At 40.3% G+C, this 24810-nt stretch overlaps 1 protein-coding gene across 5 annotated transcripts in view; it reads left to right on the forward strand.

Moving 5' to 3' along the window:
- LOC142140620 (solute carrier organic anion transporter family member 2B1-like) overlaps nucleotides 1-24810 on the forward strand; it is a 110735-nt gene that overhangs the window by 82605 nt on the left and 3320 nt on the right. For all 5 annotated transcript variants that reach the window (XM_075198328.1, XM_075198327.1, XM_075198326.1 and 2 more), the window contains 6 exons: nucleotides 1181-1345; nucleotides 4345-4543; nucleotides 17106-17265; nucleotides 18731-18900; nucleotides 19725-19789; nucleotides 21362-21482. In XM_075198328.1, the coding sequence (XP_075054429.1) occupies nucleotides 1181-1345; nucleotides 4345-4543; nucleotides 17106-17265; nucleotides 18731-18900; nucleotides 19725-19789; nucleotides 21362-21482 (880 nt within the window). The remainder of the gene's footprint in view (nucleotides 1-1180; nucleotides 1346-4344; nucleotides 4544-17105; nucleotides 17266-18730; nucleotides 18901-19724; nucleotides 19790-21361; nucleotides 21483-24810) is intronic.

Genomic DNA, 24810 nt, shown 5'->3' on the forward strand with positions numbered 1-24810 from the left:
CTAGGCTGCTCATTCCTTACAGAAGACAGGGACTATATTACATTTTTCAGTTTAAATTGAAATATTAAAAATAAACTTAAATAATCTGATGGCGAACCAATAATTTCTGCCCCAGTGATATCAGAATAAAATTATCTGCAATGATATTATTAGATAATGACTTATTACTGCAATCTTTGTCATGGGACAAGTATAAAAGGTCTACAAACCATTTTAGAGGACAATATAATCACTTGTTTTATTACCATATTTGATTTATAATGTGCCGCAAATAGTCCGCAGCTCCATACACGATATTTACATTAGTACACAATGCAAAGTCAGCAATGATCCATATTACATTAAATAATAAATGATGAAACTAAACATAATAATAAAAATTGCAGTCATCTACTAATTAGCAGATAATACACAGGTAACATGGTAATGCAGCTGATTATTTACAGAACCGTGAGTGAAAGTGACGGCAGCGTGGAGTCAGCCTGAGCTCAGGAAAACAGGGCTAGGGAAGCAGCCAAGAGGTACAGAGGGTGATGGAATAGTAGAAGGAGAACACAAGGAAAAATGGCCCTGATCCTGAGAGCTTACATCCTAAAGGGAATGGGAAGACACAAATAGGGTGACCCCGGAAGACAATGATTCCAGTCTTAGAATGATTAAATTAAAGAAAACGTTGGGACATCCAAGATGAGTTGGCCGAAAGACAGCAGGAGACAGGGAAGAGATGAGGGAAGAGGAAAGGTCAGGGGAGGAAAGATAGAGTTGTGTGTCGTGGGGCAGAATGGTGGTGTAGTGGTTAGCACTTCTGCGGCACAGCACTGGGGCCATGAGTTCGATTCCCGACCATGGCTCTGTGAAGTTTGTATGTTCTCCCTGTGTTTGCGTGGGTTTCCTCCGGGTGCTCCGGTTTCCTCCCACACTCCAAAAACATACTGGTAGGTTATTGGCTGCTATCAAATTGGCCCTAATTTGTGTCTGTGTGTTAGGGAATTTAGACTGTAAGCTCTATTGGGGAAGGGACTGATGTGAATGTGTTCTTTGCACCGCTCTGGAATTAGTAGCTCTATATAAATAAATTATGATGTTTTCTAAATATTATTGGTAATAATTTATAATCATATATGAAAAAAAAATTTGGGCTGATGTCATCAGTATCATTTATATTCCTCTTCCATTTCAGTTTTTCCAAAAGTTTTATTCAGAACATTGAAAAATCCAGTCTATATTTTGCTGGTTTTGGCTCAAGCAAATCTGTCGGCCATGGTATGTGGACTGGCGACATTCATGGCAAAGTTTCTGGAGAGACAGTTCTCGATCACTGCCTCATTGGCCAACCTAATGATAGGTAACATCAATTTTATGTTTCTAATCTAATTTTTATCCCATTATTGTTAATATGATGATCTCCCAATGTTGTTATTTACTTGTTTTCTGCTAATTTTATAGCTAAAAAACAACTTTGCAACATATAAACTTCTTCAGCACTAATTATTAATTGTTGTGGATAGTTCTGGAAAAATGGAACAGTACAAAGCAGCTTCCTGTTTAGTGCTAATATAGTGAATATCAAAGGAAAAATCTCCAGAATACATAGATAAATGTAATGCTTTCACCAGAAGACATGAGCAAATGTTATGAGAGTTTCCCTCTTATTTAGATAGTTTTCCATAAAAAAGTTGGATATCTGATATATAAAGTCTTTGGATGTTTATTGAAACACAAGTCAATAACCGTTCCTTTTTTTTTGACAGGCAAGAGCACAGTGAATCCCCTGGAATTAGAATTAAAAAGTAGTTCTGTTTTAATTAGTTCTGTCTTAATTACATTTTTAGAAAATTGCCAAACAATTAGAAGAATCAAATGACCACAAATGTACTTTGCTTATATCAAATTATGGTTTAAAGTATATAATTAAGTATAACAAGCAATTTAAAACTCAAATTTAACTTTGTAAAGGAAATGTGATATATTTAAATGTCAATAGTGCTTTATTTAGCTATAATGATATGAACTAACATAATTTCATCACAATTTAGACTTATTTTAGTTAATTATATTATCTCTGGTTTGCCAATAAATGTATTGTTTTAATAAGATTTTGGAGGAGGCTCAATAGGAGCTGCCTGGACCTAGCTGCTGCCCATGTACCTGTTAGCAGGAAACGCAGAGAAGTAGGCCAGCCAGTTGGAGGGCCAGAATCTTGTTCCATCTTGTTCCAGTGATCCATCTCTGTGCTGTTCACACTTCACCCCCTTGTGTACAACCCTTTGCCTTGGGATCCTCTCCACTGCCTGTTACATGCGCTAACGGGCTTCGTCTAGTACTCACCCAGAGGCAGAGACCTGCAGGGCAGTGCCTGCAAAGCCCATACCTCCTTGCGGGAGTCCCTGGTGAAGACAACCTGCCCCGTTAGACTCCACACCTTTGGGTAAAAGTAGTGTCAATCTAGACAGACCCGGGGAATCCAAAGTTCCCATCAGTACATCGTGACACCTGACTTTGTTCATCAACCCCATCCCAAGTTACATGGGAAAACCATGGGAAGCTGTGTGCATCAATATGAACTTTCAACAAAAATCCAAACTTATTATGTGACATTTTAAAATTTTATTTGTTCCACATGCAACAGCAGGTGCCCAAAAATGTTGTGCTTAGTAGTTATTATAAAGTACTGAGAAAAAAACTTTAATTAAAACATAAGTAAATATAGCCGAACCTTTATAAAGCAAACTTTGTAAACAAGAACACTTATAATGGAGTGTCTAATCAGAAGTCTAATAGAAAACTGTAAATTCAACCAAACTTGAATAAGACGATCTTATATAAAACATAGGGATTTGGGGTCAGCCGTTTCATGATGAGGCGTGGAAGGGGAGTTACAGCCTATTCTACATGTGGTGCATGTATATTTTTTCTTGGTCTGAAGACCTCAGACCCTGGACCCCATTCTGGAGGGGGGCAGTTATGGCCTGGAGGCATGAGGGAGGGTAAGACAACTAGGCCAGCAGAGGTCCCTCCTACATAGTGGATGAGGATTGGCAGGAGTCACAGGCAGGTTTCTATGAACTTACAACGGTCTCTGGTCCATGACCTGTTTATGAAATGAATAACATCCACCGTATCACTCTGCAAATCACTTCACTAGTTCTCCATATTCTCCAGAATCCAATACAAATTGCTCATCTTATCCTACAAAGCCATCAACAAGATCACCCCTTCAAACCTCCCAAATCTCATCTCAAAATGTTTCCCTCACACTAAATTCATCTTTGACCTGTTCTTTGCCTCATTTCTGATAACCACCTATCATTTCCACCTGCAATATTTCACCGATACTGCTAACCACTTATAGAACTACCTACCATACCTGATCAGACTCACTCAACTCTCTGAAAACCCATCTTTTTTGTAGAGTGTACCACACACTCAGCTATACCATTTACCCTGGTACACCCTTGCAACTGTCCCATTTTCCAGTCTGAGCCACACTAGCTCCTCTTGGTTTAAATTCTAAGATCTCTCATAAGCAGGGTCCTCCCTGCCCTATTTATATATCTGCATTTATTTAGTCTATGCTGTATTCCCTGCTTTCCCCACTGTCCAGCACAGCATAGCACTGTGCGTCCTACAAGCCAATGACAATAATGATACTAAAAATAGCTGCATTCCCTGAATCTCTGGCTACAGTTATGGCACTATGGGAACATCACACTATTGACCCATAGTTTGTAAGCTTGTGAGCAGGGCCCTCTTACCTCTCTGTCTGTATGTATTACCCTGTATTGTTTTATTACTGTTTGTTCCCATTTGTACAGTGCTACAGAATTTGCTAGCGCTATATAAATAAATGATGATAATGATGATGAAAACATCCTTTCCCTTAGTGACATATCTGGTAAAAGCAGCTATTCATTTAAGAAATATACCAGGGACAATAGAGGACCACCATTGTGTGTGTGTGTATGTATAAAATATATATGTAAGCTTATGCAGTATGTGTGTGACTGAATTTGTACATATGTATGTGTACAAACATATATGTTTGTGCAGACCTGTGAAAATGGATATTACACACTTGAAGTGAAGTCCTAAGAATATGAGAAGTCACATTGAAATTATGTTTGTCATACTTTTATATGCCCATGGATCTCCTCTGTGATTCCTCTATATACTGAACTGTAGTATTTTTGTTATATGTATATACATAAGTAGCAATATATACTCTAAATTAAGTGTTCTTCTGCTCTCTCTCTGCTCCTACCATTGTTGTGATACTAGTAGAGCAGATGAAAACTCCTTTGGTCCGGCAGATACATTTTGTCACATAATCTTGTTCTCTGGCAGGGTCGGTAAACATTCCTGGAGCTATGGCCGGTATCGTCATTGGTGGAGTTATAATGAAGAGATTCCATTTATCTCCAAAGCAGTGCGGAGCAATGTGTGTATTCGGGATGTTATCCTGCATCCTCGTTGCTTTTCCTCTGATCTTCCTGGGATGTTCAACTCAAAGATTTGCCAGTCCATCTTCTGACCAACACTTGAGGTAAGAAATCACCCAGAGAATTTATTCTATTAAAGTATTTAACACGAATATATTTGAATATAAGCTGACAAATGAAGAATAATAACCAGTTGTGTACATATAATATATCCTCTTCTGATGATGGTTCCCATACATGATGTGATTTTGAGTCAATTAGACCATTTTTAGAGCTAACTGGATGCAAATCTCAGTGTATGTGAGAAAGAAGACTGTTCATGAACAGCTGATCTTCAGGACAGGTAGAGAATGCTGACAGCCGGTGACTGCTGTGTCATTGTGTGTGCAGTTATCATTAGGGATGAGCGCGCTCGGATTTCTGAAATCCGAGCCCACCCGAACGTTGCGGATCCGAGTCGGATCCGAGACAGATCCGGGTATTGGCGCCAAATTCAAAAGTGAAACTGAGGCTCTGACTCATAATCCCGTTGTCGGATCTCGCGATACTCGGATCCTATAAATTCCCCGCTAGTCGCCGCCATCTTCACTCGGGCATTGATCAGGGTAGAGGGAGGGTGTGTTAGGTGGTCCTCTGTGCTGTTTAGTTCTGTGCTGTTTAGTTCTGTGCTGTTTAGTGCTGTGCTGTTTAGTGCTGTGCTGTGCTGTGCTGTGCTGTGTTCTGCAGTATCAGTCCAGTGGTGCTGTGTGCTGTGCTCTGTCCTTCTGAGGTCAGTGGTGCTGCTGGGTCCTGTGCTGTGTCCTGTTCAGTCCAGTGGTGCTGTGTCCTGTGCTCTGTGCTTCTAAGGGCATAGTTATTTCCCCAATATTCCCCTGTGTTTAAAAAAATAAAAAAAAGTTTTTTTTATAAAATACCAAAAACTACTTTAATATTTTTTAATTACCACAAAATTTTCACAACCAATCCTGCAGTATAAGCCCATTGGTACTGCAATATTACCAAGTTCACACATTCAGCAGTAAAAGTCCAGTGGTACTGCAATATTACAAAGTTTACACATTCTGCAGTATCAGTCCAGTGGTGCTGTGTCCTGTGCTCTGTCCTGCTGAGTTCCGTAGTGCTGCTGGGTCCTGTGCCGTGTCCTGTTCAGTCCAGTGGTGCTGTGTCCTGTGCTCTGTGCTTCTAAGGGCATAGTTATTTCCCCATTATTCCCAAGTTTGTAAAAAATAAAAAAAAAGTAAAAAAAAATAAAAAAATTAAAAAAAAAAAAAAATATATAATAATTATAACCAAATTTGCAAAACCAATCCAGCATTATAAGTCCATTGGTACTGCAATATTACCAAGTTCACACATTCAGCAGTAAAAGTCCAGTGGTACTGCAATATTACAAAGTTTACACATTCTGCAGTATCAGTCCAGTGGTGCTGTGTCCTGTGCTCTGTCCTGCTGAGTTCCGTAGTGCTGCTGGGTCCTGTGCCGTGTCCTGTTCAGTCCAGTGGTGCTGTGTCCTGTGCTCTGTGCTTCTAAGGGCATAGTTATTTCCCCATTATTCCCAAGTTTGTAAAAAATAAAAAAAAAGTAAAAAAAAATAAAAAATTAAAAAAAAAAAAAATATATATAATAATTATAACCAAATTTGCAAAACCAATCCAGCATTATAAGTCCATTGGTACTGCAATATTACCAAGTTCACACATTCAGCAGTAAAAGTCCAGTGGTACTGCAATATTACAAAGTTTACACATTCTGCAGTATCAGTCCAGTGGTGCTGTGTCCTGTGCTCTGTCCTGCTGAGTTCCGTAGTGCTGCTGGGTCCTGTGCCGTGTCCTGTTCAGTCCAGTGGTGCTGTGTCCTGTGCTCTGTGCTTCTAAGGGCATAGTTATTTCCCCATTATTCCCAAGTTTGTAAAAAATAAAAAAAAAGTAAAAAAAAATAAAAAATTTAAAAAAAAAAAAATATATATAATAATTATAACCAAATTTGCAAAACCAATCCAGCATTATAAGTCCATTGGTACTGCAATATTACCAAGTTCACACATTCTGCAGTATCTTGTGCTACATATAATGGAGACCAAAAATTTGGAGGATAAAGTAGGGAAAGATCAAGACCCACTTCCTCCTAATGCTGAAGCTGCTGCCACTAGTCATGACATAGACGATGAAATGCCATCAACGTCGTCTTCCAAGCCCGATGCCCAATCTCGTAGTACCGGGCATGTAAAATCCAAAAAGCCCAAGTTAAGAAAAAGTAGCAAAAAGAGAAACTTAAAATCATCTGAGGAGAAACGTAAAGTTGCCAATATGCCATTTACGACACGGAGTGGCAAGGAACGGCTTAGGCCCTGGCCCGTGTTCATGACTAGTGGTTCAGCTTCACCCACGGATCTTAGCCCTCCTCCTCCTCCCCCCCCCTACAAAAAATTGAAGAGAGTTATGCTGTCAGCAACAAAACAGCAAACAACTCTGCCTTCTAAAGAGAAATTATCACAAATCCCCAAGGCGAGTCCAAGCGTGTTGGTGGTTGTCAAGCCTGACCTTCCCATCACTGTACGGGAAGAGGTGGCTCGGGAGGAGGCTATTGATGATGTAGCTGGCGCTGTGGAGGAACTTGATGATGAGGATGGTGATGTGGTTATTGTAAATGAGGCACCAGGGGGGGAAACAGCTGATGTCCATGGGATGAAAAAGCCCATCGTCATGCCTGGTCAGAAGACCAAAAAATGCACCTCTTCGGTCTGGAGTTATTTTTATCCAAATCCAGACAACCAATGTATGGCAATATGTAGCTTATGTAAAGCTCAAATAAGCAGGGGTAAGGATCTTGCCCACCTAGGAACATCCTCCCTTATACGTCACCTGAATAACCTTCATAGTTCAGTGGTTAGTTCAGGAACTGGGGCTAGGACCCTCATCGGTACAGGGACACCTAAATCCCGTGGTCCAGTTGGATACACACCAGCAACACCCTCCTCGTCAACTTCCTCCACAATCTCCATCAGATTCAGTCCTGCAGCCCAAGTCACCAGCCAGACTGAGTCCTCCTCAATACGGGATTCATCCGAGGAATCCTGCAGCGGTACGCCTACTACTGCCACTGCTGCTGTTGCTGCTGTTAGTCGGTCATCTTCCCAGAGGGGAAGTCGTAAGACCGCTAAGTCTTTCACCAAACAATTGACCGTCCAACAGTCGTTTGCCATGACCACCAAATACGATAGTAGTCACCCTATTGCAAAGCGTATAACTGCGGCTGTAACTGCAATGTTGGTGTTAGACGTGCGCCCGGTGTCCGCCATCAGTGGAGTGGGATTTAGAGGGTTGATGGAGGTATTGTGTCCCCGGTACCAAATCCCCTCGAGATTCCACTTCACTAGGCAGGCGATACCAAAAATGTACAGAGAAGTACGATCAAGTGTCCTCAGTGCTCTTAAAAATGCGGTTGTACCCACTGTCCACTTAACCACGGACATGTGGACAAGTGGTTCTGGGCAAACGAAGGACTATATGACTGTGACAGCCCACTGGGTAGATGCATCCCCTTCCGCAGCAACAGCAACAGCTGCATCAGTAGCAGCATCTACAAAATGGCTGCTCATGCAAAGGCAGGCAACATTGTGCATTACAGGCTTTAATAAGAGGCACAACGCTGCCAACATATTAGAGAAAATGAGGGAAATTATCTCCCAGTGGCTTACCCCACTTAGACTCTCATGGGGATTTGTGGTGTCAGACAATGCCAGTAACATTGTGCGGGCATTAAATATGGGCAATTTCCAGCACGTCCCATGTTTTGCCCACACCATTAATTTGGTGGTGCAGCATTACCTCAAGAGTGACAGGGGTGTGCAGGAGATGCTTGCGGTGGCCCGCAAAATTGCTGGACACTTTCGGCATTCAGCCAGTGCCTACCGCAGACTAGAGGCACATCAGAAAAGCTTGAACCTGCCCTGCCATCACCTCAAACAAGAGGTTGTGACGCGCTGGAACTCCACCCTCTATATGCTGCAGAGGATGGAGGAGCAGCAAAAGGCCATTCAGGCCTACACAGCCACCTACGACATAGGCAAAGGAGTGGGGATGCGCCTGAGTCAAGCGCAGTGGAGACTGATTTCCGTGTTGTGCAAGGTTCTGCAGCCATTTGAACTTGCCACACGAGAAGTCAGTTCCGACACTGCCAGCTTGAGTCAGGTCATTCCCCTGATCAGGCTGTTGCAGAAGCAGCTGGAGAAAGTGAGGGAGGAGCTGGTAAGCCATTGCGATTACAGCAAGCATGTAGCTCTTGTGGATGTAGCCCTTCGTACGCTTTGCCAGGATCCGAGGGTGGTCACTCTTTTAAAGTCAGAGGAATACATTCTGGCCACCGTGCTCGATCCTCGGTTTAAAGCGTATGTTGTGTCTCTGTTTCCGGCGGACACAAATCTACAGCGGTGCAAAGACCTGCTGGTCAGGAGATTGTCCTCTGAAGAGGACCGTGACATGCCAACAGCTCCACCCTCATTTTCTTCCACATCTATGGCTGCGAGGAAAAAGCTCAGTTTTCCCAAAAGAGGCACTGGCGGGGATGCTGATAACATCTGGTCCGGACTGAAGGACCTGCCAACCATTGCAGACATGTCTACTCTCGCTGCATTGGATGCTGTCACAATAGAAAAAATTGTGGATGATTACTTTGCTGACACCATCCAAGTAGACATGTCAGACAGTCCATATTGTTACTGGCAGGAAAAAAAGGCAGTTTGGAAGCCCCTGTACAAACTGGCTCTATTTTACCTGAGTTGTCCCCCCTCCAGTGTGTACTCGGAAAGAGTTTTTAGTGCAGCGGGGAACCTGGTCAGTGAGCGGCGAAGGAGGTTGCTTCCTCACAACGTTGAAAAAATGATGTTTATAAAAATGAATAATCAATTCCTCAATGAAGTACAGCACTGCCCTCCAGATACTACAGAGGGACCTGTGGTTGTGGAGTCCAGCGGGGACGAATTGATAATGTGTGATGAGGAGGAAGTAGACACTGTAGGGGGAGAGGAATCAGAGGTTGAGGATGAGGACGACATCTTGCCTCAGTAGAGCCTGTTTAGTCTGTACAGGGAGAGATGAATAGCTTTTTTGGTGTGGGGGCCCAAACAAACCAATCATTTCAGTCAAAGTTGTTTGGTAGGCCCTGTCGCTGAAATGATTGGTTTGTTAAAGTGTGCATGTCCTATTTCAACAGCAGACCTCTCAACTGCAGCTCATCCCTCCTCTGCGGGGATAATGTCTCCTGTGCTCTGACACGTCACTCTGTGTACTCTCAGCCTCAGGATCTGACACTACAGCTACCATGCCTCTTGTAGCAGCCCTCACTCCAGGGCCTCTTCCATGTGCAGTGTCCCCCTCTCTCTTGGGTTCACTATAGTGGCATGGAGTTCTCCCCCTCATCCAGGGCACACATTCCTTGCCCTGGCTCAGTCACCACGCTCAGACTTCCAGGCAATGCTGGGGGAGCCTGGGAGCTTCCACCCCAGGTCCCCAGCTACAACTCTCCTCTCCTGTGTCTTCTCTCTCTTTCTGACACTTGAAAGATCGTGCCTTTAAATGAAAAAGTCAGTCTTGATTGCACGACTATGTGCAAGTGCAACAGGGACATTTTTTTGGGTTTACAAAGTCAAACAGTAACACTACGACCCTGTCTGTCTGGGGTCTGTCAATGACGAATTGTCTGGAGCATGTTTTGAGGAGGTATTGTGGCCCCGGTATCAAATTGGGTACCGGGGCCACCCCACTATGCAGTCCAGATACTTGTTTGGTGGAATTCCGACACGTGGAGGGTTTTTTAATTATATTGTGGCCTCGGTACCAAATTGTGTACCGGGGCCACCACACTACGCAGTCAAGATACTTGTTTGGTGGAATTCAGACCAGTTGAGGGTTTTATTATTATATTGTGTGGACCACTCTATCTATACCACACTACAACTCTATACCACTCTATTTCCTACTTTAATTCTATTTAATTCTATTTCCTACTTTAATTCTATTACTAATTAATTACCATAAAGAGGAACCAAAAAAACCAATTTTACCAAAAGTATAATATGACTTAGACTTACAAACACTACACTTGAAAGATCGTGCCTTTAAATGAAAAAGTCAGTCTTGATTGCACGACTATGTGCAAGTGCAACAGGGACATTTTTTTGGGTTTACAAAGTCAAACAATAACACTACGACCCTGTCTGTCTGGGGTCTGTCAATGACGAATTGTCTGGAGCATGTTTTGAGGAGGTATTGTGGCCCCGGTATCAAATTGGGTACCGGGGCCACCCCACTATGCAGTCCAGATACTTGTTTGGTGGAATTCCGACACGTGGAGGGTTTTTTAATTATATTGTGGCCTCGGTACCAAATTGTGTACCGGGGCCACCACACTACGCAGTCAAGATACTTGTTTGGTGGAATTCAGACCAGTTGAGGGTTTTATTATTATATTGTGTGGACCACTCTATCTATACCACACTACAACTCTATACCACTCTATTTCCTACTTTAATTCTATTTAATTCTATTTCCTACTTTAATTCTATTACTAATTAATTAACATAAAGAGGAACCAAAAAAACCAATTTTACCAAAAGTATAATATGACTTAGACTTACAAACACTACACTTGAAAGATCGTGCCTTTAAATGAAAAAGTAAGTCTTCATTGCACGACTATGTGCAACAGGGACAGTTTTTTTCTTTACAAAGTCAACTAATAACACTTGGACCCTGTCTGTCTTTAACATACTTAATGGGATCTCAATGACGAATTGTCTGTAGCATGTTTGGAGGAGGTATTGTGGCCCCGGTATCAAGTTGGGTACCGGGGCCACCCCACTACGCAGTCCAGATACTTGTTTGGTGGAATTCTGACACGTGGAGGGTGTATTTATTTTATTGTGGCCCCGGTATCAAGTTGGGTACCGGGGCCACCCCACTACGCAGTCCAGATACTTGTTTGGTGGAATTCTGACACGTGGAGGGTGTATTTATTTTATTGTGGCCCCGGTATCAAGTTGGGTACCGGGGCCACCCCACTACGCAGTCCAGATACTTGTTTGGTGGAATTCTGACACGTGGAGGGTGTATTTATTTTATTGTGGCCCCGGTATCAAGTTGGGTACCGGGGCCACCCCACTACGCAGTCCAGATACTTGTTTGGTGGAATTCTGACACGTGGAGGGTGTATTTATTTTATTGTGGCCCCGGTATCAAGTTGGGTACCGGGGCCACCCCACTACGCAGTCCAGATACTTGTTTGGTGGAATTCTGACACGTGGAGGGTGTATTTATTTTATTGTGGCCCCGGTATCAAGTTGGGTACCGGGGCCACCCCACTACGCAGTCCAGATACTTGTTTGGTGGAATTCTGACACGTGGAGGGTGTATTTATTTTATTGTGGCCCCGGTACCAAATTGTGTACCGGGGCCACCACACTACGCAGTCAAGATAGATAGATGCGTATCATAGATAAAGTACATTCAGTGGTGTGGGGCAAATTGAAAAATATTCAAAATGCACTGACATTATCAAAAACAAGAGGTTGTCACATGCTAAAACTCCAACATGTATATGATGGAGAGGATGGAGGAGCAGCCGTATGTATAGTGTAATGCAGACCTGTTGAAGGTTTTTTATATATTTTATTGTGGTGCCCAGTGCCCACTCCTCTACGCAGTCCAGGTACATTTATTGGTGCGAATCAAACAAGTTGATGGTTTTCTTATTATATATATTGTGGTGACCCACTCCTCTACGCAGTCCAGGTACATTTATTGGTGCGAATCAAACAAGTTGATGGTTTTCTTATTATATATATTGTGGTGACCCACTCCTCTACGCAGTCCAGGTACATTTATTGGTGCGATTCATAAAAGTTCAGGGTTTTTAAGATATTGTGGTGACCCACTCCTCTACGCAGTCCAGGTACATTTATTGGTGCGATTCATAAAAGTTCAGGGTTTTTAATATATTGTGGTGACCCACTCCTCTACGCAGTCCAGGTACATTTATTGGTGCGAATCAAACAAGTTGATGGTTTTCTTATTATATATATTGTGGTGACCCACTCCTCTACGCAGTCCAGGTACATTTATTGGTGCGATTCATAAAAGTTCAGGGTTTTTAAGATATTGTGGTGACCCACTCCTCTACGCAGTCCAGGTACATTTATTGGTGCGAATCAAACAAGTTGATGGTTTTCTTATTATATATATTGTGGTGACCCACTCCTCTACGCAGTCCAGGTACATTTATTGGTGCGATTCATAAAAGTTCAGGGTTTTTAATATATTGTGGTGACCCACTCCTCTACGCAGTCCAGGTACATTTATTGGTGCGAATCAAACCAGTTGATGGTTTTCTTATTATATATATTGTGGTGACCCACTCCTCTACGCAGTCCAGGTACATTTATTGGTGCGATTCATAAAAGTTCAGGGTTTTTAATATATTGTGGTGACCCACTCCTCTACGCAGTCCAGGTACATTTATTGGTGCGAATCAAACAAGTTGATGGTTTTCTTATTATATATATTGTGGTGACCCACTCCTCTACGCAGTCCAGGTACATTTATTGGTGCGATTCATAAAAGTTCAGGGTTTTTAAGATATTGTGGTGACCCACTCCTCTACGCAGTCCAGGTACATTTATTGGTGCGAATCAAACCAGTTGATGGTTTTCTTATTATATATATTGTGGTGACCCACTCCTCTACGCAGTCCAGGTACATTTATTGGTGCGATTCATAAAAGTTCAGGGTTTTTAATATATTGTGGTGACCCACTCCTCTACGCAGTCCAGGTACATTTATTGGTGCGAATCAAACCAGTTGATGGTTTTCTTATTATATATATTGTGGTGACCCACTCCTCTACGCAGTCCAGGTACATTTATTGGTGCGATTCATAAAAGTTCAGGGTTTTTAATATATTGTGGTGACCCACTCCTCTACGCAGTCCAGGTACAATTATTGGTGCGAATCATAAAAGTTCAGGGTTTTTAATATATATTGTGGTGACCCACTCCTCTACGCAGTCCAGAAAGATACCTTGTTGCAACGTTTTGGACTAATAACTATATTGTGAGGTGTTCAGAATACACTGTAAATTAGTGGAAATGCTTGTTATTGAATGTTATTGAGGTTAATAATAGCCTAGGAGTGAAAATAAGCCCAAAAACTTGATTTTTAAACTTTTTATGTTTTTTTCAAAAAAAATCCGAATCCAATACCTTAAATCCGAACCGAGACCTTTCGTCAAGTGTTTTGCGAGACAAATCCGAACCTCAAAAATAACGAAAATCCGGATCCAAAACACAAAACACGAGACCTCAAAAGTCGCCGGTGCACATCCCTAGTTATCATTTCACAGTACGAGCTGTTATCCCACGGGATCAAGACATACATTCCTGAGCACTGAGGTGCTAGATCTGTCCAATTTGTTCACATACATGTGTTACCAAATGAGCAAAGATCCAGTAGCTCTTTCTTATATCGAAGTTGGAAATATGATGAAAATGATTATTATTATTATTATTATTATTATTATTATTATTATTATTATAATAGATACTGTATGTGCAGATCCCCCATGTTTTGGTTTTGATTTTGGCCAAAAATCAGCATTAGTTTTGGTTTTTGATTCCAAATCCGGATTTCATTAAATTGTGAAAACCAGGATAACATCATGTTTCTGTTCCTACATTATTATTTGTAGCATTAACTTTCATTTACAGTCATTTGCAGTTTATTTTGTAATGATCTCTTTAGAACTGTCAAAATTTTCAAAATTTTTGTCCAAAGGCTTCAGCGACCTTGCAGGATAAAACTGGTGACAGAGCGGTTCAATAAAAGATACAATCCCTATAAAACATAGTGGCACAGCAGTGGCAGACAGGATAGCCGTTTAATAAAGTAAAGGACACCTTTAAAACATAAAGACAGAGCACTGCCTGATAGGAAGGTAATTTTAGAAAAGAAGATATCCCAGGGTAGGCCCACCCCACAACTGAAATGGTTTGAGAAAATCATTGAAGAATATAGAGTGTGGATCTCCAGAATGTTACTATATCTTGCTGGATGGGATACATATGTTCCACAGTTATATGGTCACCACCATAATATAGACAAGGGTTGGAAAGTCAACAATAATGATATTGACAGTATTATTATGTGGACAATTGAAATGTAGACAGTATCATTAGGTCAACAACAATCTCTGTTACCTTAGCCCTAACTCTAACCATATAATACTGTCGACATTTGAATTGTAGACCAAATTAATGTCTAGCCGTTGACCACATACTATTCTTTGGGGGGGAAGGTGATAAATAGATTCGATAGTTACGAACATCTATGTATCTTTGGAAATTTGAGGATGAGAAGTAATGAAGATGATTTAGACATACAAATTGGAGATGTTACTTTGGAACTTGCTAATGTGCAACAGGATAAGGTGAATAACAGTGGATCTAAAAATGTTACAATGTACTGTACTTTACAAGATAATGTGGAGGATGATAACCTCTTGCCCATGATAAGTGCATTATACTTTCTTGGCAAAAGAACAAAAAATCTATCGTTTGTGGAAATATTTTTATCCCAACCCAGAAAACATTTGTCAAGGCATCTGTAGCCTTTAAGATGCCACAATAAGTAAAGTTAGGCACATCTTCCCTTCATCATCATCATCATCATCATCATTTAATTTACTTTTATAGCACCAGCAAATTCCATGGCGCTTTACATTTGGAAATAAATACAATAATAAAACAATACTGAGTAACACAGACAGAGAGGTAAGAGTGCCCTGCTCACAGGGTTACAGTCTCCCTCTTATGTTATTTGCAGCGAGTTAATTTAAGTAGGTTATCAAAAAGTGGAAAATCATGTATTATAATAAGCAGTCCAAAATTAGTTAGCAGCAGATTTGATAGACACCTCATACAAACTTCACCATCAAACTCCTAATTAGTACTATGTAGTCCAGCATCTAATTTTTAAATGCAAACGGGCTCCTCTAATGCAATCCATGATCCTTGTGCACTACAGCTGCTGCTGCTGTGGGTGAGATATCTATACAGAAGGGGACCAAGAAGAGTAAGCAGAGCTTTAAGCAACAATTGTCTGTGAAACAAGTGTTTGCAAATATGACATCCAGCATCCTGTTCCACAGAGGATCACTAAAGCCATGACAGCTATGTTAGCATTGAATGTACATTCAGAATCTGCCACCAATGCCTCAGGTTTGGACAGATTAGTTGAGATCATATGTCTATGATACCAAATTTCATCTCAATTCCATTTCTCCCTAAAATTAATTCTGCAGCTGTACCGGGATTCAGTTCTTCGAAAATGCCATTGAACCGAAAATACACTTTGCTACCGATATGTATGTGGTCAAGTGGTGGTCAAACAAAAGACTACATGACCGTGACATTGGATAAATGTAACGCCCTCAACTGCAGCAGCAGCAGCAGCGCCTGTAGCACCATATTCATCCTTCTCATCCCTTCAGCATAGTAGACATAGCGCACAGTGTCAGCTCATTCACAGCACCCTGTCTCTTGGTCGCTTACTAGCACAAGTGTAATACTGCCCCTCATGCAGCTGCTTTCAGATTGAAACATTTGGGATTTTAAAAGCAAGAAGACATTTTTTGTGGACTCCTAATTAGTTTTATAATATATTACATCCAGTAGCCATTGATTGTCTGCTCATCACTCTCTCACACCCAATTTATCAGCTCACATTTCCAGCAGACCGATCTGTGAATAACCTGATAGGATGTGGGCAGTAAATTCACAGCTATGTCGGTTTACATATCCTCTTTCACCCTGTTCAGCCCTCTACAAGAGACTGTATGAGCACAGAATTGTAGCAAATCTCCTACCCACATCCTATCCCTTCTAAAATATCAGCTGAGAACAGGAGGGAGGGCTACATATGGAGATATTCATCCAAAACTCACAATATCCGGCATGTTACCGAAATGATGTTTTGCTTCGGTTTTTTTATATCCAAATTTGGCATGAGAAATTGAATCTGTGGGATTTCTCCATGTCCAAACTGTTCATCTATAATCAATATTATTATTATTATTATTAGTATTATTAACTTTATTATTATTAATATACATTTTTAGATCTTTGTGTTTTTATGTTTATATTCTAAATATGTTTTAAGGTTTGTATATGGGAAACCAGTTCCAAATTCTTCAACTTGAAATGAACTTATGAATAACTGAGGCCTAAACATTTTTCAGTTTCAGATAAGTTTACAATTTTGTAGTTTGTGGAAATTTTTGCCAATAGTCTCTACGAGGTTTACTGTATAACATTACGTTCAATATTTCAACTATGTTTGTAAATAACACCATATAATTTTAAACCCGGGGGTTTGGTGATATTTGAATCCATCAGCGATGCTGAATCTACATCACTCATCACTTTCTCCCCCATGTACTGATATCTGTCAGATCTAATCGCATCCATAGACTTAACATCAGTTGCTAGGTTACACTTTTGTCCATTGTTCTCATAGGTTCCTATCTAGTAGTGTTTAATACCATTGAGCACTTGGTAATGAGACGCTATGTATATTGCACAGCTGAGTGATTAATCTGGAGTCATTTGCTATTTCCCAGTGTTGGCGCTTGGTACAATGTCAGTGAATGCAGCAGGCAATGTGCTTGTTCCAAAACAGCCTTCAATCCGGTCTGTGGATCAGACGGCGTTGAGTACATCTCTCCGTGCTATGCTGGGTGTGAAGGTGTCAACTTCAATTATAAAGAGAATAAAGTCCTGGTAAGTAGGATTTTCAGATGGCCAATGTAACATTACACGTTTGTCACCTTTCAAAAAATATAAAGAAAATCGCACTATTAATATATGTGGGAAACATTCTAGGGCTCATGTTAAGTTGGGCACAAAATGTGTTCTTGGGGTATAATGTGTTTTTATGTTTATGGGCAGGCACACAAAGCTCTAGTCCCGAAATTAATGGTAATGTTACAAAAAAGGAAAGAAACATAAAGATGTAAAAAAAAGTGCATTATACGCCAAGAACGCAATGTACGTCCAATATAACATGAGCCCCTCTATAGGAAGCAATGTTCAGCCAACTTATCCAGTGATTCCCAATTCAGGAACATGTGTCTGTCAGTATTTTGCTCTCATTACAATACATAAAGCAGTTTCGGTGACAAATCCTATTTTTAATGTAATTTTGCTTTTATAGCTTCCTTGGAAATGTTTATATGAAACTGTGGAAAAGTTATTTTTCATTTCCCTATAATCTCTCTCTGTAATCAGCATTTCATTTACAGCTATAATTGAATCATTTATCATATCACAATATACATTATTATAGGTGTCCGCTGGTTACTGCGAGGTGTATACAGCGCAAATAAATGGCCAATGAGAACCAATCAGACAACGTCTTTAGTTTCCATTATATCAGGTCTTTTGTTTTCACTCTATGTCAGTAAATATAATTTCATTATAAATGTTGTACGATAAACCAAATGGGAAATGAATGTAACATTACAACACAACAAAAAGAAACAATTAATTTCAAATCATTCGTAAAGGGAAATACGTTCGCTTTCACAAATTAGTTTCCGAATGACTTCCCTTTACAACCCATGTGTTACATTAACACTTTCTTTGTTAAATAGCTATTTAGGATTATTACTGTGCATTTCAGTATCTAAGACAAAAAACACCCAACTTACCTTTTATGTCCACTTTGATTAATTTTACAAGGTTCCTGTAAAGTAGAGTATAATACTGTATGAGCGTAACTCTACATAAATAGCTATATTCCACTATATATATATATATATATATATATATATATATATATATATATATATATATATATATATATATATATATGCATGATGCTTTCTTACAGCATAAGTATCAATAACTGGTATTGCCCATTTTTTTGTCTTCTCATCCTCACATTATTTGTATAGAGCAATCTCTTCTTCTTTTTCATATTTTGTATCAGGGTCATGCAAATTATTGTTCTAATAATAATTGGGACTAAGAAACCCTGTTATGTAGTATTTCCATTGTGGTGGAGTCTAACGTACATTACAAAGTGCTTGGCCTTGAATGAATGATCTATAGGTCATTGTACGTATTGCGTGTGGTAGACGAGGAGTCAGAACCCTCTAGTTTCGTCAGATTGTATAAAGTCAGTGTATAGCAGAGTGATTGAGCATAATATATTGTTATAGAGCTTTTCTTCTCTTTGTTACAGAATTATACAAGGTGCAGCTGTATCGCCTCTCAGGGATCTGGGGATTCAGCGATTCCAGGGTCATGTGGAACCAGCTGCTATTCTCTTTTTATGCCCTTCATGGTATTGTCTTTTCTCGCGGGGGCACTCGCTAGCACATCTCAGACACCAGCCGTCATGTTAATCCTCAGGTAACAGAGATTAGAGAAGTTTTCATACTGGGGGGGCTTGTGGCAACTGTTTCAGACATTAGGGGCCTGATTCATTCAAGGACGTAAAAGACAATTTTGTGCGCATAATGAGCACAATCACTCTGCACATGCCCAGAACCGGACAATGCACCAGAGAACACAGCCACGTTCAATTAATCTTTGAGTGCAAATGACTACAGCCTACTAAACCAGGGGTGGAACAGGGTGGAGAAGGGGTATATGACCATAGTCACAATCAGAAGGATAGCAATAGGATCCTATTTCTACTAGTCTGACTAATCTGAAAAGTCAGAATTCAATTTAATGTCCCAGTGCAAAATTTGAGACACAAATGGAAGCTTTCAAGTGTATTTTATTGTGCTCATAAAATTGTACATCAACTTTTCTTGACTATAGACAAAGCTTTGGAACCAAAGACGACTAACATTGATAGAGTTAGCACATCTCATTTTGCTTAGAAATATATTCAACTGATACATGATTTATATGTTTTCGCTGAAAATCAAAGTATTAGTTGTATAAGTGTTAGTGAAACCTGATAAAAACCTAGTTTGCCCTCTGATGAGCCACCTGACGTCTTGTGACCTAACAGAATGGACAGCAGTAAATTAGAAAAGATGCACATACATGAACCTGCAAGATAAATAATAAGGTACATAGTCCCCATGATGAACTATAGGAGGTCAAGAAATTTCTATATATATTATTATTATTATTATTATTATTATTATTATTATTCTTTTTATTGTCTATTTATATAATAAGATTTTACATTTAGACTTACAGCATTTCTTACATTTCAGGAGCGTTAACCCTGCAGATAAGTCTCTGGCAATTGGAATCCAGTTCATGCTTTTAAGACTTCTCGGTGAGTTTATGAATAAAGGAATTTTCAGAGAAATATTTCAGAGAACAACTTCTGAATTCTAAACAACCTGCTCAGGGAGACAAGTTAATCCTGATGTATAACACAATGAAACATGTTTCTTCTCTTCTGGCTTTTCTTTCACTTTAAGAAAAAAGTACTATTATTCAGGTTATCATCATCATTTCAATCAATTTTCATCTGGGATGTCATTTTCTAACCAGTCTGGTAACTACATTAACAGAAGAAAAAATAATAATATTAATTTTATAATATGTTGATTAAAATCTATACTAATTATTGATGTACTGTAAATGCTGACCTTCTGGCCCAGGTTCCCTCTAAGCTGACCAAGCTGGAAAGGAAAGGTCACTCAGGTTAATAGGAACAATGGTCCCAGCACCAGCATTATGGTCCATTTTCTCATCCTGACTAGCAGGAGAATGTAGGATTTCAGTACTGTTGACATATGTGTGTGCTGAAAACAGCTTATTGGATGCCCAGAGACAAGTATTTATAGCAACAAACATGCACTGTAAATGGGCCAGTGGCATAACTATACATTTTGGTGCCCTGGGCGAGACAGGGCACCGGCACCCCCCATCTAAGGAGGGGGAGGAGGGAGGGGGAGGAGAGAGAGAGAGAGATTAACTTGCCAGAGTTTGATGCTTGTCCTTAACTTCCGCCGTGGAACCTTCATCATTTGGAACGCAATTTTGCATTCCAAATGCCGAACTTCCTGTCAGTGGAACGCACATGCGTTCCACGGCGGAAGTTAAGGAGTGAAGCATCAAACTCTGGTAAGTTAATATCTCCCTCTCTCTCTTCTTCAGCCCTTAAGCAGAATTTAAGGGCTGAAGGTATGGAGGCAGGTAGCGGGCGCCCACTTGACTTTGCACCCTGGGCGACGGCACCGCCCGCACCACCCTCGTTACGGCCCTGAAATGGGTCAATAGCCAAGTTCTGCTAGTTGAGGGCATGGAAAGTGATGGAACTACAGACGATGCAACTGCTATTGTGCCCAAAGGTAACGGGGTCCCAGCAATGCCATGTAGCCCCCCCCCCCTCCAACGCTCCCTCCTGATGCTGCAGAGACATCTTCTGCATGCATTGGTCCTCCTCTGAGCATACGTCGGTTTTTCACATGCACCTTCAGAAAATGCCCAGGGGGCTAGAGCGGCATTTGCCCAAATTTTGCTATGAGACCGGTCGGTGCACTCTTCTTCCCCTGGGTTTGGAAGTTTAATGTTAAAACATATCTATTGTATTCTCTTCAAAAAATTCTTCTGTATGAGCAGGAAACACAGCAGGAAGTGTAGAGATGTCTTATACATGGAATATTGAAGAAATAAAAGGTTGTGGTGAGAAGATTATTTTCCTGTTTATACTTAGTCTTAGTGCCCAGAACACGTGTGATCATTTCCTTTAATTAGAAATGTGTCCTGTGTCCCTGACAGTTAACGTAGAAGTATATTCCATTTTAAGAATTTCTGACTTAATTAAATATGTCAAAACTTTGTAATGTTCATACAATTCTGAACATGTTTATTCATGGACTTTAATCCCATCTTCCAGCATGGCTGCCCGGACCTGTCATGTTTGGAAGTATGATTGACAGCACCTGCATACGCTGGGGGAAGAAATGTGGGACAAAAGCATCCTGCCAATATTACGACAATAATCTGTTAAGACAACGGTAAGTGTCACCGAGAACCAGGTGATCAGGAATATTATAAACTTCGGACCAATGTGTAATATATTAAGTAGATGCTGTGATCTATTTCTGAATTAATGTACAGTTGATGTTGCATTGTGCATAGCGTACTCCTATATAGTCACTCAGTACAATGTACTCTGACATTTTATATGTTCCAGTCATGTTTTAGGATTAAGATTCAAACCCCATATTGAAAGCTTTAAAGTACTCTACTCGCAAAAAAATCCTTCTTTTATTGTGCTTAACACACAAAATGAATTTGTTATACATACAGTAGTTCCAAGTTATTCCTCTGTACAGACTATAAGCATGTGAGTTGTCTGGCACCTCTCTAACATACTTTTAGTATAGTTACTGGCTACTCCTTTGAACAATCCCTTACCTCTAAGGGGCACATTTATCAATATTCACATAAAGTGAAAAGTAGTTTTCAATCCTTATCGCAATGATAAGGATTGAACTACTTCTCACATTTATGTACAGCCGTGCACAGAAATAGCAGTTCCGAAAAACTGCTGTTTCAGTGATAAAAAAAATCATACTTACCCCCCTCTTCGGAAGCGCTGTCTCCGGGTCTTCTCTTCACTCTTCAATTGCGCATGTCCAGTTCCAAGAACTGGACATGCGCACACAGATCCCCTCTCTGTCTCTGCAACGATAGTTGCAGAGAGAGCGCTGAGTGACAGGGAGGGATCATTTGATCCCTCCACACATGCGCTGTCCAGCTCTGCTCTCCGGAGCAGAGCTGACAGCATTAGATTTCCTCAATTCGGATGATGTACGCCAGCTTCAGCTGGCGTACATTAACATGACAAGTTCCCGAAAAAAATGTTTTTTCGGGACTTGTTAGATTGCGGCCAGGAGCAGTCACCATTCTGTTGAATGGTGACTGCTCCCAAAAACGAAGAGGAATGCAAAGCAGCAGATATCCATGATATCTGCTGCGATGCCCCCTTAATAAATTTGCAGAGGACACTGTGGGACCTTAATGACCCGTTAAAAGCACTATCGTGCTTTATTAAGTATGCCCCTAAGCCACTAGTAGGCTATTGTATTGTGAGAGAATTACCACTTGTGAATTAGATTAAAAATGAGGCTCTGGGAGGAGGCAAAAGAATTATGTGACAGAGACAAAGACAAGGACAATTTACTCAGCAAGCAGACTTAATAGCACTAATATTGCATTTCAAAATATTTCTTTTACACAAACACAAAAGGATAAAAAAAAATCATTGCATGTTTTTTAAATTGCTTACTTTGAAAACTCAGCTCTATACCAAGAGATGGTTTTCGGCTAACCCTGCTGCTGACCAACTCCAGCAATAAGTTTCCAGAATACATTCTGTAAATGTTGTTTGCCAGGTCAGAGATTCATAGCAGCCGAGTCACTGCCAAGTTAAGTGGCGTGCTATAAGTATGTCAGCAAGCGGGATAGTTAGAGAGGAGTCTGCATCTGAATGTTTATCACTTGTTAAATTAACAAGGACAACTAAAATAAGATCCGCTCATCAATACTTAGTATAGCTTTGTTGATATTTGACTGTAACTTCCCTTTAATGAACTTATATTTTCATTTATGAATACAATTTAATGAATCGACCCATTTGAAAAGGAAATTTGTACAAACTTTTTGAGGTGTACTGATTTATTTTTGAAATTAAATCAGTGTTCGCAATTAAAGAAGTTCCCCTGTAGATTTAGACTCTCAAGCTATCAACAATGAATTAAAGGCAATTCCAATATAAGAACTACAAAACACATGCCCATACCATGATATAAGTAACGCGTTTCACACTCATTCTTGCTGGTTGTACGAGAGAAGAAATGGCACATTTCTGTGTGCTTGAATATACGCATTCCACAAAAGTAGAAGGGACATGGTGCACCCACTTATAAGTTTAATAATGAAACTAGATCTCTTGGAACATGGAGGTGGTGGAGAATTCATGCCCTATTTTGGGGAGTAAAACATTGCGTACCCTCCTACAAAGTAAAGAAGCTTGTGTTCACTCACGCTTAGTCAATGATCTACCTAAATCCCTCAGCCACACAAACCTTTGTATGCCCACAGTCACCACCAGGAGCCACAGATCCATGAACTTCTCTCGACACAACGAGGCTTGTGTAAACATTGGACTGTTTTGTCACAAAAGAGAATTTATTCAGCTGTTTTGCATTTTTGAGGTTTGTCTACTGAAAAAAATCTCACTTTAAGTTCCGGAATGACCACACGTTATTATGATGAGGGAGACCTACACAATATTTGGCAGGTGGATTTAATGTTGTAGCTTATCAGTGTATAAATTAAACTACACATAGATAAACCTTTTACACTATAAAACATTAAACAAGATAAATTACTACAATTGTATATATTGTTTATCCCCCCCCCCCTTGCTCCCCACCAACCTTTATGGAGCCGCACGGAGGAAGGAAGTAGAGCTTACTTCCCTTCAGTCTAACGCTCATTGTGTGAAAACTTATATTGAACACGTCTAGTTATACTGTATGGGCCGGAGTCATCAAGAAAGGCAAAGCAAAAAAAAGGAGCAACTTTGCACTTGGGCAAAACCATGTTGCATTGGTGGGGGAGGTACATTTAACTTGTAGGGACAGATTTATAGTTGGGGTAGAACATGTCCTAGATCAACTTTAGATTTCAGTGTAAAAATAAAGCTATCAAGTATTTGTGTTCTAGATGACAAAAAGCCAGTATTTTCTTTATGTGCAAACTAATAAACAAATTTGCACCCCTTGCAATGTAACATGGTTTGTGAAGGATCAAATTTACTCCTTTTTTTGCTTACTTTCCTTAATGTCTCCGTTCCTGTGCGTTCATCTTATCTCACTCACTAAGAGTAGCGGTGTACTTAATCCTATCCCAGCATCATTGCAGTGTGTATGTCTGGGTTTCTAAATGTTCTTTTTGACATTTCTATTCTGGGGATTAGTTTCTCAGTTGACGCCACTCCCTGGTTTGTTTCATGTATCCGTCATAAAACCCTGATGCTGTTGTGTGTTTCTAGCTGACCTCACGCCATTTCTTTCTTGGGAATGACGCACAGCACAGATGTTATAATAAATCCCCAAACACACAGAACGCTATCAATATGCCAGCACCCTGTCTCTATGGCTCCACTGCAAAGATTACTTCATCTATAAAGATACACACACTGTTTTTTCCAGGACAGCAACTTTTTTATTATATTTATTTGAAAATAAAATAGAATCTTTTCCAAACTCCTTACCACCACTTACAAGGCTCTCTCCCAGTCTACTGCCCCTTATATCTCTAACCTCCTCTCCA

This window comes from Mixophyes fleayi, chromosome 2 (genome assembly GCF_038048845.1).
Source record: "Mixophyes fleayi isolate aMixFle1 chromosome 2, aMixFle1.hap1, whole genome shotgun sequence".
Taxonomy (NCBI): Eukaryota; Metazoa; Chordata; class Amphibia; order Anura; family Limnodynastidae; genus Mixophyes; species Mixophyes fleayi.